Source organism: Triticum urartu, chromosome 3 (genome assembly GCF_003073215.2).
Source record: "Triticum urartu cultivar G1812 chromosome 3, Tu2.1, whole genome shotgun sequence".
NCBI classification, from domain to species: Eukaryota; Viridiplantae; Streptophyta; class Magnoliopsida; order Poales; family Poaceae; genus Triticum; species Triticum urartu.
The window spans coordinates 441,385,928-441,405,837 of NC_053024.1; the positions used below are offsets into that span (position 1 = coordinate 441,385,928).

Here is a 19,910-nt window from a genome sequence, read left to right on the forward strand (position 1 = left end):
TTTATTAGGCTATAGACTTATATTACAGTACATACACTAGTAACATACACGTATTCGTAGACTATGTTACTACCTTCATAGTGGGTAGTAACACTATGAAGGTAGTAACATAGTCTACGAATACGTGTATGTTACTAGTGTATGTTAGGCCCTGTTTGGTTCCAAATAAGTCATCAACTTATAAGTTGAAAAGTGTAAAAAGTGACTTATTTTGTCAAACAGACCTACTCCCTCCGTTCGGAATTACTTGTCGCAGAAATGGATGTATCTAGATGTATTTTAGTTCTAGACACATCCATATCCGAGACAAATAATTCCGAACGGAGGGAGTAACTTATAAGTCACCCCAACTTATAAGTCATAAGTTGCTCCACCCCAACTTAAAACTTATAAGTCACCCCCTTTTACATGAGTCCCACAACATTTACATAAAAAAACAAGTTGAGAAGGTGTGCTCAGATGACTTATAAGTCACGTGACAACCAAACAGGCATGACTTATAAGTCACTGGTTTTAAGGCCCCGTTCGGAAGTCTGTTGGCTTCTCCAAGAGCCAGCTTCTCCAGTAGCCAGCTTCTCGTGGCGCCCAGCGAGCGTTCGGCAGCAGCGAAGCGTTTTCTCTCGCTACGGCTCTTCGGAAGGGCAGTATCGATGTAATTAGCGAGAGAAAACGGTTCTACTAGCACTTCGAAAGGGCATCTCTCATGTAATAACGACCAACTCCTACTCCTCGTTTCCGCGAAGCTGCGCAACAGCCGCTCCAGAAAATTGCACTGCCCCGTTCGGTTTCTCCGAGAGCTGGATTCTAGGAGCCGTCGCGTTCGGCCAGCTTCTTGCCTGCTTCTGGAGAAGCGCGGAGGCGGAGCACTTCCGAACGGGCCCTAAGTCACCTGACTTCCAGTTCTTTTGCTAGCTTTTTTGGGCTTCCAGAATAAGCTGCCCCCTATCCAACTTATTCTAGAAGCCCAATCGAAATTTTCTTTTTAAAAGCCTACTAGTCAAGTCTTAACTACTAGGCTTCTAAAAAAATAAGTTTGGTTCAGCTTCTAGAATAAGCTAGGTAGGGGGCAGCTTATTGCAGCTTATTCTGAAAGCCATCAAAAAAACCGGCCCTTATAAGTCAGGTGATTTAATGAAATCAAACAGCCCCTTACTCTCCATTGTGGCTACACACTCACCGGTGGACCACTACCTGGATAATACTCCGTCTCATCACTGCCCAAGTGGCAGAAGCTGTCAACACCGGCGCACGGCCGAGCTGGTGCACCATGCCCAAAAAGATCGCACGCCCGGTGCCGCCGCACGGTCGCTGCCGCGGCGCGGGGTGAGGCGAGCGCGCGCCGAGCTCATGGCTGTACGCCCGCGCCGCTTCCCCGCACGCAACCGCCTCGCGCCTCCTCCTCTTCTTAAGTCTTAACGCGCCCCTCCCTCCATCAGTCCACTCCCCCAACCCCGGCCCCTCCCTCCTCCACCGCAACGGAACCATGGCTCTCGCGGCCGCCGCCGTCGCCGCCTCGCGCCCCTCCCCGGCCGGCTTGCCCCGACCGTTATGCCGCGCCTCCGCGCATCCGTGCCGCCGTCCGCGGTTCCGGCTGGAGGCGAGCTTGTCGGCCTCCACGCCGGCGCCCGCGCCGGCGACAGCGGACGATGGGGCCGCTGCGGGGCCGTGCCCCGTGGTCAGGTTCGACATGGCCGACTTCACTGTCGCCGACCGCGTCAGCGTCGGGCTCCACGGACGGGTCGGTGTTTAGCCCCCACTGATTCACTCCCCCACGCGCTAATTCGGTCGCGCTTCTCCCTTGTTGCTAATAGTCGGCGATTTGCCTTTTCTACTACAGTCCGATGAGATGATATTCGAGGCCACGGTGCGCGATCCTAGCAGGTCGGTCAGCGGCATGTAACACACTGGACAGTACGAATTCTTTGAACCCACAATCATTACCTTTTTTTTAATTCAGTGAGCTGTACGGGTCGACGGTGGTGTTGCGGCAGCTGACTAGCTCACAGGCGAAGCGGAGGGGCCGCCGCGCGCTAGAGGTGTTTTTTTCTTCCTGTTAAATTCTGGTGCTGTTTAGTGCGTTTGGAATATATGGGGATCTATCTGGCTGAGCTCCATTGGGTTTCGTTCGTGTCATCACAGGTGCTGAAGAAGCTGGCCCGTCGCCAGATGATGTACCACTCTTACGCGATGCAGGTCCATGGCTACGTCACTCCGAGCAAGGCCATGGAAGAGGGTGATAGTCCGCTTGTCTTGGTGCACGGGGTCAGAGCTTTTGCCTTAATTTCCTCGAGCTGATCTTGTTTTAAGTTAAATGTGGAAGTAGGAGTATCATTTTTCATGATCTCATATTCATGTCAGGGCCTGCCTGGGTTTAGCCGTTTAGGGGTGTTTCTAGTCTAGATGTAATTGCTACTTTAGGTTTGTTTGTTCTTGCTGGATTGAGCTATGTGCTGGTATAATCGTTATTTTACAATAAAAAAATGTTAATGCAGTACCATGGGAGTTACTCCTTGCGTCACTGGTTGCAACTCTCGGATTGGCTTCCAACCTTGGAAGCAACATTAGCATTGGATGAAGAACAAGTAAGGAGGGTAGGAGATGATTCGGTTGGAGGGCCTGCTGTAACTCGGCAGCTGCGTTTAATCAGGATATTGATGAGAGACCTTCTGATTGGTGTAAGCTTCAAAAGTTAAAGATTTTTTAATGTTATTCAGTTACCAGTTGATCTAGACTGAAGATATGTCTTACTTTATGCAGGTAAATTATCTGCATAGCCATGGAATGGCGCATACTGAGCTTAGACTGGAGAATGTTCATGTAAGCCCAGTAGACAAGCATGTCAAAGTAAGCACCATTTCCTTTTATTCTTGTTTACACAAGTGGTTGTATTATGTCCTTGCAATCATGCTTAGGTTACTGGGAACATTAATAAATCAATGTCATTTGGCCCATTTCATGTAATACAGTTGAACTACTAAACATAACATTCCCGTTTCATCATGATTTTGCATCAGCGTGTATTAATCATTTCCGTTTAACCGTGTATTCATATTTTGATTTGCTGACATAAGTGAGATCGTGCTCAGGACAACTCTGTAGTATATTTTCCCTCTATGTGTTGATTGATGACAAAAGTACTATGGACTCGTTTGGATCCACGGCAAAAGGTAAACTAGCCTAGCTAGGCAAGGCTAGGCATTTGGTTTGGACAAGTAAATCTGGCTTTTGATGGCAATTTAGCCCATAACTGCCGCTAAATCCTTGCCCACGAAGGAGAGCCCATTTGGCTCGCTCACCCCGGCAAACGAACAAGCACAAAAAAACAACCTGAATCGTGCGTGCACCCGTAGCTAACTTCCATGTTATGAGTCGTGGTCCATGATGCACCGGCCCCATGGTCCCCTTTTTACGATATGCTCTCGGACGAGTTACAAGCTGCAACCAAACACCCAGCTTTGCTCCTACGAGCCCTTGCTTGAATCGGCTAGTAAAATCTAGCCTAGCTAAGCAAGGCTAGGTAATGAACCAAATGTACTCTATGTCATCCTACTCTGTGCTTTTTCTGAATCATCCATATGAAAAGAATTAGCTGCTGTCTCAGATAATAGTAGGTGAGGCGTTCCGATCAAGCCATTCCTTATGTAAATAACTGAGTACGACATTTGAGCTGCATTCTTTAAGCATGCCGGTGTACATAAGTGCACTTGTATCACTTGCCACATGTGTATTCGTCTTGTTAAGGTACAAAATATTTGAATTGAAAACTTGACCCCAGGTTCCACTGATGAGATGGAACCAGGGAGTGATCTCCTTGTTCTATCTGAAAAAATAAATTTTAATCAAACCAGACCATAAAGGTAATGTGTGATTAAACCCTGCAAAGTTTGCACATTCTGTGTCCCAGTGCTCTGTAGCTTTCATTTCATCTAAAGTTAAACCAGCCGATCAATTTCGTGTTTTCTTCATCTTTTTTAGGTTGGTATTCTTGGGAATGCTGTTGATTTTCATGACAATGACCCCAGCAACAGTGCAGTAGCAAGTAACAATGAGAGGCGGAAAATGATGATAGCATTTGACATGAGGTAGGTTTGAGAGCTTCTGTTTACAGTTAACAGTGGTTAATATGTACGCATATATACTAGTATAAGATAAAAAGTATTAACTGTTTTTTCTCTAGGTGCGTGGGCTTCATAATGGCAAAGATGGTTTTGAGAGAGCTCATGGATTCATCGACATTCCAAAAATTCAAGTCATTCTTGAATAAGGTTTGTCTTGTGCATCTTTTGAGTTTTATCGTTTCCGCCATATTCTATTCCCTCCTTGTTCTCACGAATATTTGTGTTCGTCATTGTATTATAGTTTAGCACTTTGCATTCTAACCCTGAACGTTCAGGCTGCTATTTGGTAAAATTTGCATCGAAATAAAGAAAGAAGTTAGGGAAATACCATCCTAAGCTAATAATAAGGCATATTTAATGAAAACATGGCCCCCATTTCTTCTTGTCGAATACACATATTTTTCGTTAAAAATAAAAGGGCAAAATAGCTATATAATTACGAAGTCACAAGGACAAGGACATGTCGTTCCTTAAGGTATTCTACCAATTATATACTCCCTCCGTTCCTAAATATAAGTCTTTGAAGAGATTCCACTACGAACCACATACGGATGTATGTAGATGCATTTTAGAGTGTAGATTCACTCATTTTGCTCCGTATGTAGTTCATAGTGAAATCTCTACAAAGATTTATATTTAGGAACAGAGGGAGTGCAAACTAAGCAGCTAGTGCCTCATTCCCTTCTGGCGGTCGGGCATGCCAACATGGACTTCATAATGTTTAATTAATATTGGAGATTTCATGTTGCTAAGTGTTCTGTTGCAAGATCGTGGATGTCCTCTGACTTAATTTTATACTCTGTTTAGTTCTGTTTGAGATTTAACACCACATGTTTTTGCAAGCGATTTCAACTCTGTAAGTTTCTAGAAATATCAATGGTGGAACTAAAAAAGCTATGACTTCATGATCAGTATCTCATATTGCAGGGAAATGATCCATCATGTCTGCGTGAGTTCCTTGTACCGATTCTAAGCCAAAATTCTCCATCTGGGAATATTGGTCTGCAGGTAAGAATTTGTATTTACGGTATTACCGTCGGCATATTATTTCTTGAAGTTGTCTGATGATACTGGGGTTTACTCTTGCTATTTCTTAGATGCTAGATAGGCACTGGGGTGCTGGCTGGAATCTTTTGGCCTTATTACTGGCAACAAAATCTGACAAAAGGATAAGGTAAGACTAGTCCTACTGTTGGTAAGCTAAAGTTGCAGATTTAAAACAGGTTTGTATCTACATTAGATTCTCACTTTGCTGTATCAACTTAATTTACAGTTGTGTCGATGCACTGCGTCACCCCTTCCTTTGTGGACCTAAATGGCGTATAAGTCCAACAGTGAATGTCGTACGCTGGGGCTTGGGATCTACTGCTGTCCGCCTGGCTGAAGATTATATTTATGGGCATCATCAGGTATTATTTTTCTCGCAAAAAATGGATGACTCAAGCTGCATCTCCATCCAAATGTTCACAAGATGCTCGAGTGTCAATCCAAAATGAACCTGATATTTTTACTGAAAGCTATCATTTGTTTGTTACTTGTATGAAGAAGTATGGTGGAACTCCAGTTAACTTATTAGGCTTCCTTTACCATGTTTACAGCGTAGACGGTTAGCATATTTCATTGAGTTGATGGAGGTGCTAAACCCTAATTCAAGTACAGAGGTAATTATTCCTGCTCCAAGTCCTGATAATTATGAATACCATGCAAGGTGAACTTTGTTTTGAGCTAATTGTTTACCTGGGGGATAGTTTCTAGTTTGGTGATAAGCCGTTATGGTTTCTTCATTACAGCAATTGTTAGGGTGTATGTGTGATGAGTTCACTTGATATATAAGGATATCGAGAGATCATATATTTTGTATATGTGATGGTTCTACTTAAGTCCTATCAATCTATTTTCATTTATTTCATATATTCCTCTCTGCTTTTGTTTGCTCAGAATTGGCTTCGCCTCCTACCTGGTCGCTGGTGCCTCTTGTACTGCACTGGAAGGCACATCGGTCTAACACTTCGTCAGCCTACCCCCAGAGTCCTCATCAGCGATGCGTTCCTCACATTCGCCGAAGCCCCAGAATCTGTGGATCCCATTTTATCTCTGACCTCAGATATTGGTTTCAAAATCATGCCGGAATCCGACTGGCCCCACGACAAATCTGGAACCGAAGGAAATCTGTCAGTTACCACATCGGCAAGGATAACTCCTGGGAGGATTTACACCAATGCCGAGGATGGTAAAGAGAGTAGTAGTAGGATTACATCTTCCAGATATCTTGGTGGTAAATGGGGAAAAGCCGCAAAGATGAAGGAGCTGCCAGCCAGCCTCCCCACCGCTAGCGTTAACGTGGATGAGGACGACGTCGACGTGTCCATGAGTTGCGGCTCAACTTTGAACGTCAAGTCTGCACGCAATGTGCTGCAAGAGGTCCGTACGCAGACGCCACCGGAGATGTTCGACCTGTCAAAGATTGTTTGCGGTACATACATTGATTCAAGGTTGATGGTTCTTCGCGGTGTTAATGGGTCGGCTTTACTTTTCGTTAGATCAAACCGTACGTCTGACCCCTGAGGAGCATATTTGTAACCCATTGTCTCCTGTAGCATTCTTGTATCTGTAGGTGTACATTATTCTTTTTTAGCAAGTGTACATAATAAAGGTTCTAGAAATAAAATCAGTGTTATGTTAAAAATGTACTAGTATGTTACATAAACTGGGAGGGTTCTACACAATCTTGAGAAAGGGACTTTTTTCTCTAGAAACACACATGATTTTATTCATGCTCACAACCATTGCAGGTACACAGCTTTGGATCCATGATCCACGAAATTTAATTACAAAGTAACTTCTACAGCTAAGAGATACAATAAAATATCCTGGAGGCTTCCCCTACTACTACAAGGTTGGCCTGACTCCAGCAAGGGAGGGGCGATGATGGCGGTACGTCTTTGGCTCACTCCAATGATTGTAGTCGTTGTTAAGTGGTTCACGAACCTAGTTGTAATTTTTATTATCTTTGGTGTTCTTTGAATTGCCATGATTGAAAATAAATATATTAGAAGTTTCCCATGCAAAACAAAAATACCATCAAGACTGCAGTTAGATGGGAATAGCATTATTGAATTGCCTATCCAAAAGATGGGAAGTCGTACTTGGACCGGGGATGATTCTGTAGAAGTGCAAGTTGTCGAACCACAAGATTGCCATAATGTAGATGAAATATTTGAACTCCACAAAGAAAAAGCAACATGACACAATAACATAAACTCGTCATATTTGAATAATCATCTGCACGAAAACACATGCCTCTCTAGCCTATGGCACCGCCATAAAGAATAGAGTTGATTGCTGAAAATCACCACATTTGTGGCTAGGATAACGGATTGTCACCGTTTTTGTCAAAAAAAACACAAAAAACCACCCCTTCCGCGGCAAGTGAGTAACAAATCATACAAATTCGGGAACTGGCCAGTTGGCCCCACACGTCAGGCTGATTTGGCATGCCTACATGGACAATACACTGAGGTGGAAGATGGCCCTAGCAGTCTGCCCCTCATCTATTTTCACGCATTTTCTCTTCCTCCACAGTCAACGGCGGCTGGAGCCAATGGCGCTGGAGCCGGAAATTGGGTCGGCGGTGGGTTGGACGAGCCGGAGCTCCACGGCGATGACAGAGCGGCGACGCGCTTCAGGGGAAAGGAGGCAAGGGTGATGTCGCGGGGCAGCAGCACTACAATAAAAGCTTGTCTACGGGTGCGGGGCGGCGGAGCTGCAACCGCGGGATTGTCGGTGGGCGTGGGGTGGGCTTGACTGTCATGTCCGGATCCAGGCACCCAGTCGCGGGCGGGGCGGGGCATGCGGGCGGGCTTAACCCTCGCGTCCGCCTGCTTGAGCTCGGCCTCCAGCCGCCGGTGGATCTGGCGAGAAGGGGAAGGAAAGAGAGAAATTCGAGGAGGAAGAAGGAGGTGTGAGGCAGACCAGTGGGACCCCTGCCCACCTTAGTAGGTCAAACATTGACTAGGGCAAATTAAGAAGAGATTGTCTGTCCCGTGTGTGACGGTTCCGTATTTTGCGCTCTGGCGATTCCAAGGCGATTGGGGGCGGCGACAGCGAAACCCTAAACCTTGGTCTCCTTTTGGACTAAGGCAATCTCCGACAACATTTCCAAGTGTTGTGATCCGAGGAACCGAGCTAACCACCAAGCCACTAGTTGCATTGTTTCAAGGGGTTAAGGTGTAGGCCATGGAGAAGGTGGAAGGATTACTATAGAAGTTGAACCTTTCGGAGGCGGAGACGAAGGGAGTGAGGATTGGAAGAGGGGAAGGGGGGAAGGGGACGGCTGCAGACCCCCAAGCCATGGGTAAGGTGTTGGCGGAGAAGCCAGTTTATGTTGAAGGCATGATCAAATCCCTCGGGAGAGCCTGGTGTCCGCTAAAAGGGATAAAGTGCAAGGATCTGGGTGAAAATGTGTTTCTATTCACTTTTCTGCATGCTTCAGGTAAAAGAAAAGCGCCTGGGAATGTCCCTTGGATGGTGGGGAAGGATCTGATAGTTTTGGAGGATTTTGACCCGCTGAAGACTATCGAAGAGTATGAATTCAAGTATATTCCGACCTGGGCCAGAGTCATGAAAATGCCACTAGGTCTGATGAATGAGGAGAATGGAGAAAGTATTGGTAACCAAATTGGTGATACGCTGGAGGTGGAGATTGGAGAGGATGATTCGGCAATAGGTAGCTTTCTAAGAGTGAAGGTGAAACTGGACATATCCATGCCTCTCCTACGGGGTGTTACGTTGGACATTAAGAGGGAGAAGGAAAAAGCTAGGGGTACCTATATAGAGATGGAAGTGGACAAGGATAAAAAGAAGAGAGATGATCAGAAGCTATGTCCTCTAGAGTATGAATATTTGCCAGATTTTTGTTACACATGTAGAATCATAGGTCACGTGGACAAGTTATGTTCCACCAAATTGGCAAGGGGCGAGATCTAGTAGTATGGTAGATGGATGAAGGCACTGATGCCGAGTAGACAGTTGAAGAAGATGGACCATCATGGTCTAGTTCGAGGAGTGTGGGCAGTAGTAGCAGGAGTTTGGGGTATGGTTTTGGAGATAGGACTAGATCCTTAGGGAGTGATAGGCTGTCATGGAGAAAGGATGGTGATGGGTATAAGAAGTCTGATAACTTGGTAAACAAGGAAAATAATGTAACTACCCAGGTCGTAGCTGTTGTTACAATTGCAAGTAATAACAAAAAGGGAGGCGCTGCAATTTCTGGTTTGGATGGGCTAGGCAAGGAGGCGGAGTAGGATGACCCTGACAAAATAGTTATTGGTGTGAAGCCTACTGTTATGGACCCAATAGTGCTTGGTAGCTTGAACGTCCATAACAAAAATAAGGGCATCGGTTCCGGAAAGAATAGCAACAGAGGAAAGGGAGCTAATAAGGAAGATGGGCAAAGGAGTTTCCATAGGCGTAGCTGGGAGGTGACTGGGAGTGATGTCAAATTAGGAGTGTGAAGGTAGGAGGTAAAAGAGATAATGTTGAGATGGAGGTGGACGAGCAGGATGACGGATTGCATAAGAAGGCACGACAGGGAGAAGGGGAACACGTTAATGACATGAAACAAACCAATGAGGGCGGGCTGCGGAGCAGTCTTGCACCGCTCAATGGAGGTTTTCATATGGAACTTTCGGGGATTGGGGAATGACCCGCCAGTTAAAGGACTTCTGGATGTCCAGAAGGAGGTGAAGGAAATATAACCTAGAGGCAATAATAAAGTTGTTATTTTATATTTCCTTATTCATGATAAATGTTTATTATTCATGCTAGAATTGTATTGACCGGAAACCTAAATACATGTGTGAATACATAGACAAACACTATGTCCCTATTGAGCCTCTACTTGACTGGCTCGTTGATCAAAGATGGTTAAGGTTTCCTAACCATGGACATGAGTTGTCATTTTATAACGGGATCACATCATTAAGAGAATGATGTGATGGACAAGACCCATCCGTTAGCTTAGAATAATGATCGTTCAGTTTTATTGCTATTGCTTTCTTCATGTCAAATACATATTCCTTCGACTATGAGATTATGCAACTCCCAAATATTAGAGGAATGCCTTGTGTGCTATCAAACGTCACAACATAACTGGGTGATTATCAAGATGCTCTATAGGTATATCCAAAGGTGTTCGTTGAGTTGGCATAGATCGAGATTAGAATTTGTCACTCCGAGTATTGGAGAGGTATCTCTGGGCCCTCTCGGTAATACACATCATAAGCTTACAAGCAAACGACTAAGGAGTTAGTCACGAGGTGATGTATTATGAAATGAGTAAAGAGGCTTGCTGGTAACGAGATTGAACTAGGTATGAAGATACCGACGATCGAATCTTGGGCAAGTAACATACCGACAGACATAGGGAATAACGTATGTTGTCATAACGGTTCGACCAATAAAGATCTTCGTAGAATATGTAGGAGCCAATATGGGCATCCAGGTTCCACTATTGGTTATTGATCGGAGAGGTGTCTCAGTCATGTGTACATAGTTATCGAACCCATAGGGTCCGCACGCTTAACGTTCGATGACGATATTGTATTATATGAGTTATGTGATTTGGTGACCGAATGTTGTTCGGAGTCCCGGATGAGATCACAAACATGACGAGGAGTCTCTAAATGGTCAAGAGGTAAAGATTGATATATAGGACGATAGTATTCGGACACCGGAAGTGTTCCGGAGGGTACCGGGTACATATCGGGTCACCGGAAGTGTTCCGGAGGGTACCGGGTACATATCGGGTCACCGGAAGTGTTCCGGAGGGTACCGGGTACATATCGGGTCACCGGAAGTGTTCCGGAGGGTACCGGGTACATGTCGGGTCGTCGAAAGGGGTTCCGGGCACCCCCGGCAAAAGATATGGGCCTAATGAGCAAGAGGGGAAAACACACCAGCCACCAGGGGCTGGTGCGCCCCCATATGGGCCGAACCAGAGAAGGAAAGAGGGGAAGGGAGAAGGAAAGGAGGGGATTCGGCCTCCCCTTCCTTCGCTCCTCCCTCCTCTTTCCTCCCCCTCCGGTAAATAAGGAAGGGGGCGGGGGGTGCCGGCCTAGGAGGAACCAAGTAGGATTCGATCCTACTTGGGGCGCCTCCTGGCCTCTCCCCTCTCCCTCCCACCTATATATATGTGGGGGCACCCCCTAGCACACCCCAGACGATTGTTAGCCGTGTGCGGCGCCCCCTCCACCGTTTACTCCCACGGTCATATCTTCGTAGTGCTTAGGCGAAGCCCTGCGAGGATCACTTCACCATCCATTACCACACTATCGTGTTGACGGAACTCATCTACTACCTCGACAACTTGCTGGATCAAGAAGGCGAGGGACGTCACCGAGCTGAACGTGTGCAAAACGCGAAGGTGTCGTGCGTTCGGTACTTGATCGGTTGAAGAGCGAAGAAGTTCGACTACATCAACCGCGTTGAGGTACACTTCCGCTTACAGTCTACAAGGGTACTTAGACACACTCTCCCCCTTGTTGCTATGCATCTCTATGGATAGATCATTGCGTGTGCATAGATTTTTTTTTGTTTTCCATGCAATGTTTCCCAATAGTGGTATCAGAGCCAGGTCTATGCATAGATGATATGCACGAGTAGAACACAAAGAGTTGTGGGCGGTGATAGTCATACTGCTTACCACCAATGTCTTATTTTGATTCGACGGTATTGTGGGATGATGCGGCTTGGACCAACCTTACATGTCCATGCACATGACACCGGTTCCACCAACATACATGCAACTAGTTTTGCATAAAGGTGGCTGGCGGGTGTCTGTTTCTCCTACTTTAGTTGAATCTAATTTGACTACGGCCGGTCCTTGAAGAAGGTTAAAACAACAAACTTGACGAAACACCGTTGTAGTTTGATGCGTAGGTAAGAACGGTTCTTGCTAGAAGTCCGTAGCAGCCACGTGAAACCTGCAACAACAAAGTAGAGGACGTCTAACTTGTTTTTGCAGGGCATGTTGTGATGTGATATGGTCAAGACATGATGTGATATATGTTATTGTAAGAGATGATCATGTTTTGTAAAAGTTATCGGCAACCAACGGGAGCCTTATGGTTGTCTCTTTATTGTATGAAATGCAAACACCGTGTAATTGCTTTACTTTATCACTATGCGTTAGCGCTGGTTGTAGAACCAATAGTTGGCAAGACGACCACGACGCAACGATGGAGATCAAGGTGTCGAGCCGGTGGTGATGAACATCATGACGATGCTTTGGAGATGGAGATCAAAAGCACAAGATGATGATGGCCATATCATGTCACATATTTTGATTGCATGTGATGTGTATCTTTTATGCATCTTATTTTGCTTAGTACGACAGTAGCATTATACACTACAAAAAGAGACACATCCGTGACATTTTGGGCTGAACGAATTTTTTCTGTCATGCTTATGACACTTCTATGACGATAATTGTTACAAAACCCGGTATCATCATAGATGTGGTGGGCTCCTACTTCTATGACAAAAAATCATGACAGAAAATGGGCTTTTTGTCCTGGGGAGGCCAAAGACGCAGCTGCATGACATTCTTTGGGCCGTGCATGACGGAAAAAATCATGGTAGAAGCGAGGACGAGGAAAATATTGCGGAGTTCCGGTAATGGTGGGTGGTCGGGGCCAAGCGATGCACAGTGGTTTGCGCGTTTCTCTCGTGTATGCGTGTGTGTGCGAGGCGTTGGCTAATTGAACCCGAGCGGTCGCATGTTACTTAACCCGAGCGATCAATCCCTTGGCTGTTAACTAAGCTCAAGCGATTCATTCGCTGCTGACTGAACCCGAGCAATTCCTTCGCTGCTGCTGCTAACTGAACCCGAGCGATCGATCACTCTTGCTGCTTACTGAAGCCGATCGAGCCCCCGTGCAAGACGTAGCCAGCCGATGTTGGGTTGCCTCTCGATGAACAGTGACCGTTGCTACCGTGCGCGCGGTACGTAGAACGAGTCGAGACGTGGTGAGTCGAGCTGGTTGGTTGGCTGTGGATGAACAGTTCCCGGTGGGGGTTGGATGAAGAGGACCCCGTGGTAGTAGGCCATTGTTGTTGGATGAACAGGACCCCGTGGAGGCTCTATGAACAGAAGCCAGTGGAGGCTGGATGAACAATAGCCATGGATGAACAGTTGCTTGTGGAGGCTGGAGGAGGTCGACGGTGGATGAACAGTAGCCCGTGGAGGCTAGAGCGAGGCAGTAGACAGTGGATGAACAAGACACTGTTTCGACCGTAGGCGCTCGAACACAAGTCCGTTTCCTCCGTTTTGCGGTACGCCACACCCCTCCCGATCAATAGGACCCCCTTTCGACCGTAGGCGCTCGAACACAAGTCCATTTCCTCCGTTTTGTGGTATGCCAGACCCCTCTCGATGAACAAGATCCCATTTCGACCATGGCCGGTCGAACAGAAGGCCGTTTCCTCCATTCTGTGGTACGCCAGACCCTGTTTCGGCTGTTCTGTCCAAGCCGGTTGGCTCCCGTTGAACAGGACGCATTCTGACCCAGCCGGTTGCCTCCCGATGAACAGGACGTTGTTTCTCCGTTCCTTCCCAGCCGGTTCGCTGCCTGATGAGAAGGATGCCGTTGCTGCCATCCGTTGCCTCTCCATGTACACAAGCCTTGGCCGTCCGTATATATGCGCGAGTACGCGCTCGAGACCCCACCCGTATGTACATACGTGACCATATTTTTTGCCCTGTGGTTGTACGTACGTGTACAGGACTTAGACGGGGCTGCATGAACTGCTATGTCGGGTGCTCTACAACTACACGTGCCGCTACTTACTCGGCCACAATTCATACTTGCAAAGAGACCGATCGACCAGTATGTACGTACACCGTTCGTGACCAGACAAACAACGCTACCTACGCTTTGATCGGGTGGGTCCCAGCGGTCAGGGAGGGTGAGGACTCACTTCCTTGCGTGCGAAGATATAGCTGGTCAGTCCCAGCTGTCAGGGGGAGGAATCGTTTTTATTTTGCGAGTAATAAGGAGGCACATGTAGCTGGTGGGTCCAGTTGTCAGCCTCACCGCCTAAAGTCCTCTTCCGATGGTTGTCCTTCGTTGACCACGTTGACCACGCCGCGTCGAGAGCACCAAGGCGGTGGACGACGGCGAGGCCTAGGAAGGGAACGACGCGGACCGGGAAGACGTGGCAGTGGATGCCCACGCGGAGGGGAGTATGTGGGTTGACTGCTTCAGCTGCGGTGTGAGGCTGCCGTTGCCGGAGAGTAACAGGAGGTGTGGGTGAGTATAGAGGGGTGGCATGGCCAGTGGTGGCAGCACAGCCGGACACGGGAGGCAGGAGCAGGCAGCACGGCTGGCGCTGGTTTGGGCGGCCGGAGCAAGAAGACCAGAGGTTGAAGAAGCACGACAGCCGTTGGATGGACATCGTACGGTCACTGCAGCTAGAATCGTTTATATTGACTAAGTTGACAAATCCCTTGGTACCTGTCAACTTAGTAGGCCCACAGGTCAGCATTCGAAATGGTGCACCCCAGATGTCAGGGGAGGAATCATTTTTTGGGCGGCTGAAGCAAGAATATCCGAGATTGAAGGAGAAGCACGACATCTGTTGGATGGACATCCAACGGCCAGCCTTGCGTACGCGTCAACTTAGTAGGCCCACAAGTGTGTGGCAGAGAACATATAGCCCATTTGCGATTTGTAAGAATGTACAACCCATTTTTGAATTCTAATGGAATTTATTACAGCCCATTTATAGTTTGTTAAAAGTACAGTCCATTTTCTAGCTAGGACAATGCTTAATAATTTCAACCAACCGCTCAAAACAGAATTCAACAAAATTTCCCACATTTTTAAGGGATCCAAAATATTTTTATCCTGAAATTTCTAGTCAGATTAAATATAATTTTAAAATAAATTTGTATTACGTAAAATCCAACAAAATATTGCGCGCGCAACAAATAGTGAAATTAAAATTTTCAAAATCCAAAAATAACATTTTTTTAACTAATTACGTGTTTGGTGCATTTTTTATAGTTAGTGTCTAGTTTTTATAATTACATCCCATTTATTATTTCTTAAAGCTCATTTTCTTGTTAAGCCTAATGCATCCCTCGTAGGAAAGATTTGTAGCCCAATGGGCGGGAGAATAACAAGTTGACCCGGATATTGTGTACAATTGTCGGCCCAGTTGCATTGCTGATATTCAAAAAAGGCCTGTGTAGTACAGTACAACTTTACATGGCTACTCAGCCCATATTCAGCGACGCCGAAAAGGCCCAAACATGGCTTCTATACAACTTTTTGAAGTCAATGAGCTCAATTAATAACTTAAGAAAAAAGTCAGAGTACAGTGGAACCTAATTAAAAGCTGTCACGAGCGAAGAAATAATTCAAAGGGTCCCACTTGTGCGCGTGCGCGCGCGCGCGTGTGTGTGTGAGAGAGAGAGAGAGACCCATCAGTCCATGCTCGTAAATACATATTTCAGCCATATGCCTTGCTGATGCTCAGTAAAAACTTATATAGTTCACACAATCATATAGAACAACATAGCACACTGAACTTGCATACAAAAATTTCACGCAGACGGCACAATCAGGGTGGAAGTAGTGGATCGCTACGGGTAGGGCTATGTTGAAACCAACGAACTTTATCAATGACGGGGAAATATCTTCAATGTTGTGCAAAGAAAACAAATAGACAACACAATAAGTTCTGCTAGCACATTAAGTTGACGTAGAACCCTTCCTAAAAAAAGTCCAGGTAGAAAAATAGAACATGTCACAATCAAATATACTAGCACATCAGTGCTTCACACCCATAGCTAAGATCGGTTGTTACCTCAAATTAGAGCACGTCTAGGCAGCCAATCCTGCCACTTCTCCCAAAGAAGAAGTGGCCTCCGCCGCGCGATGGAGTAGGCCATGTGCCATCCATCATTCCGAGCAACACGGGGAAAGTCTGACACTGACTCTTGTAATGGACGTCATCGACGGACCGTGGCACCAGCGGCGGTGGAAGGACTTCGATTGATGGATTGACCATTTCTTTGTCATGCACGAACACTCGATACAGGTACATCCCTAACGTATTCTGCGGTGGCCTTGGTGGCGACGAATAGTACAACCCCGGTTCCTACACCGGTATCTCAACACCAATCAACTTCGGTATGGTGGACGGCTTCTTCATCCATGCCATAACCGTTAGAGCCCAGCTGTCTGGAGGAACAAACATACTTACGAGCTCACCTCCAAGGTCGTTGATAAGCTCATTCATGGACTCGCTGTTTCAAGCACGTCGAGGCATGCCGTGGAAGGTAAGCTTTGTTAAAAACTCAAACTCAGAGGGCACCGAGCCCCATCTTGGGTGCCACCGATCAAAGCTCACCAGCGCGCCATCGCAGAACAAACGCCGGAAAGATTCGAACACACGACTGCAGTTGAAAGTTGTTCGGAACCTGACGAAGAAATCAGCCGATGGCGGACAGACTTCGATGAGCAAGTCACTTATTTGGATGTCGTGCGCAATGCCAAGAGCTTTGACAAGGTCGTCCGGCGAGACAGGAGGCCGGTCGCCGTTGATGGTTCCCATCAGCACTTTGCTAGCAAACTGGTCGTCAAGCGCCGCCATGCCACTGTTGAGCGACAGCATGCAGCGCCCGGAGGCAGGACGGACACCAGGATCTCCGGCTCAGAGATCCGCGTTGACCAGCGACATGATAGTGCGCTTGAGTACAGGGAGTACAAGAGGGGGACTTGGGGGAACTGGAGTAGGAACCGAGATTCCAGTGGTGGGGGAGGGGCGGGAGATTGGAGATGAAAAGGTAGCATGAATTTATAACACGCGCTAATATGCTCTTGGCGCGCAAGTGCACGAAAACACCGGTGGCACCCACATGTCGGCCTAAGAGTCCTTATTCTTTCTTTTTTGAGAGCCCGGCCTTTTTTAGGATCTTTTGAGAGCTCGACCTGAGAGTCATAATTGACCTGTTTGGCATTGCATTACTACTCGACCCATATTCAACGACACCTCACTGGCCCAAACAAGTGTACATCATCAAAAAGACACCGAGCTCAAATTATAACTTGAAAAAAGGAGGTATACTCTGAACACTAGAGAATGGTGATGTCCTCATTTAGCCCACCAGCAGTTCGAGACAATAAACAGTTTGAAACAATGATATATACAACATTAAAACACTGACTAGTGACTACTACTGACATAAACAGCAAGACATGATAGTTCATAAGAAGTCTTGCTACACCACCAAAACACACCCATCTGCAGCGCTCAGACTCTCGTGATCCAGACAAGAATGACATTCTAAATAGAGGCAACTATTATATAGTAAGAGTGACATAGACGAGGATGACCAAATGACAAGGAATATGCATAATAAAAGAGAGAACTACCCATCCAGAACAAGCAACAAAGACAACAAGTCATTCAAAGAGGGATGATCCAACACCATCATAATTTGCAGCCCCGCTTCATCGACCAGTGATCCAGAGACACCAGTACTCCACCCTTTCGACGCAACAGCCCAATTACCTATCAACCTGAAGGCTTGAACCACATCACTGCCTGTCAGACTTGAGACATCCAAGGATCAAAGTTAATCCTGATGCCTTTGTCATTCTTACCTTATTTTGGCTGTAGGCTGTATCATTGACAATCAGGGGAGTTTGCTCCCGAAGTCCTAGGGCTCGTCATGTAGACACGATTTTCCATAGCAAACAGAGCCTCTCTGCCATCAAGGTCCTTGCCAACGGTGATCTCCTGGTTAATCAGATAATTGAGTCTGAGAAACAGAGAGTGTGAACCAAGGTTGTTTACCCGCCTCCAACTCAAAAATCTTGAAGGCCCGAACAAGCTGGTATCATGCTCATAGACATAACAACCACTGTCTGGATACTCATGTATTTCACGGTGCTTGTACACAGTGGGGTTTTTGCAATATAAATTTTCCGGCTCATGTATGCGAATGGTCATCAGTCTTTTGCTGTCGTTTGATCGAGCGAGGAACCAGTTGTGCTTCCATGTTTTTGGCAAAGGTGGTGTGATTACAAAGGGCAGTAACTATAGGGACACCACATCATATCACAAAGGACATGCATTGTTAATGTAAGATCAGCATTGTTCAGAGTATGAGTAGGATAATGCAAGAAACAACATTGATATGTCCCTGTTGGAACTGGGAGGAAAATATAGGGAAATGTATACTGGATTCGAAAATATAGAAGTGTCATGCATGGTTATACTCATGTTATCTCGAAATCGATTCTTCACAGGAAAGTACCATGCCATGCATGTTATGTAATCATGTTCTATCTTCACAAACAAATTCTTCAAGGAAACTAACAGACCATGCATTGTTATATACTCATGTTCTGTGGGCAAATTTTTTGTGAGGATATTATTCTAGCCTTTGATTACTGAAGGGCGAATATAGGTATGTACACATGATAAGCATTACAGGATTTCACTACTTCCAAATATAGAGTTCTCCATATGCACATTTACTTCCCTAATGTGTGGTTAGATGAAACCAACAGTGTGATGCATGTTTCTACATCATGAAAATGAGGAAACTAACATGGCCATTGATACACACTCATATTTAGTAGTATATAGATTACTATAAAATAAGGAGAATATCCATATCTTCCTAACCATTTGATTATTCAGGGGTACAAATTGGCTGTAATGACATGGTCACAATCGCATGAATTAACTCATTCCAAATATAGCTGATTTACGGCGTCTCTAATACATTGCCATAGTTCTACTCAAATTCTGCTCAAACAGGGATATGCCAATCATCACAAAAAGTTCAAACAGTCTCATGGCGTTATCATTAACATCAGACGGAAACAACTTACACACGCCGTCCCAGCAATACGTGGTGCCATCAGCTTTGTCGATCGCGTAGATGATGCCATTGTGATCAATAGCATAAGAAGTGTGTATCAGCTTTGACGATCCACTGAAAGGTGAGCTGTCTCTAGCTAAAGAAGGCACCAGCGGAAAGATAGGAGAGTTCACGGTTGAACAAGGCAATTAGCTTGAAGTCTATGTAATTCGCATCTCGTGTGGGCACTTGGCAGATTACAATCTTCTACAAAACAAGGTTCGTCTAACTGACGTAGTAATCTAGATGACTTGGACCATGATGGTAATACTCTATATAATCCAACTGAGGAAGCATAATCTCATGGGAGGTCTGGAAGTTCACGAGCACCAACTTTTTACGATCTTCTCTGAAGGCAGCCATCCAGTGGGAGTTCATGCCGACCCAGTACATACCTGCCAAGAAGTTTCGGGCGATGGTGATCGGATCGAAGTTGAGGGAAATGATGTATGGCGACCAACTACATACCTGTAAAGAAGGTTCGGCTAATGGAGGTCGAATTGAAGTTGAGGGGCATCATGTACGCCTCCGTATCATGGTGAGAAAATCTTGCAAGACCAGATAGCAGCAAGCAGGGTGTCTTGAAAAGCTTAGGCCTCACTTCGATGATGGCCGTGTGCATGTCCCTCGAGCATGTAGCCAGCCGCAGGGCGCTCAACATATCCATACATGAACAATAGAGGTCGAGGATGTCACTGGGGAGATTGCTCCAATCACAGCTCATATGGATGATGCGCGGTTCACGTTCGGCCATGGTGGAGTTTGGAAGGTGGGGTTTTGGGGGGCTTGATTTACGGGGGAGAAGGCTCTCGGTGCTGGAGCAGCTGGCGAGGGAATAGTGGTACTGGGGG

The 19,910-nt window shown here is 46.2% G+C and overlaps 1 protein-coding gene across 1 annotated transcript; it reads left to right on the forward strand.

Moving 5' to 3' along the window:
* The first annotated feature begins 1,290 nt into the window (after positions 1-1,290).
* On the forward strand, positions 1,291-6,804 carry LOC125544258 (probable plastid-lipid-associated protein 14, chloroplastic). The gene is made up of 13 exons (XM_048707875.1): positions 1,291-1,738; positions 1,838-1,881; positions 1,958-2,036; positions 2,140-2,262; positions 2,493-2,675; positions 2,758-2,844; positions 3,976-4,082; positions 4,178-4,265; positions 5,046-5,126; positions 5,216-5,292; positions 5,392-5,527; positions 5,717-5,779; positions 6,057-6,804. Exons 1-13 carry the CDS (start codon positions 1,484-1,486, stop codon positions 6,681-6,683), a joined length of 1,950 nt encoding a protein of 649 aa, XP_048563832.1. The 5' UTR covers positions 1,291-1,483; the 3' UTR covers positions 6,684-6,804.
* Positions 6,805-19,910: the final 13,106 nt, after the last annotated feature.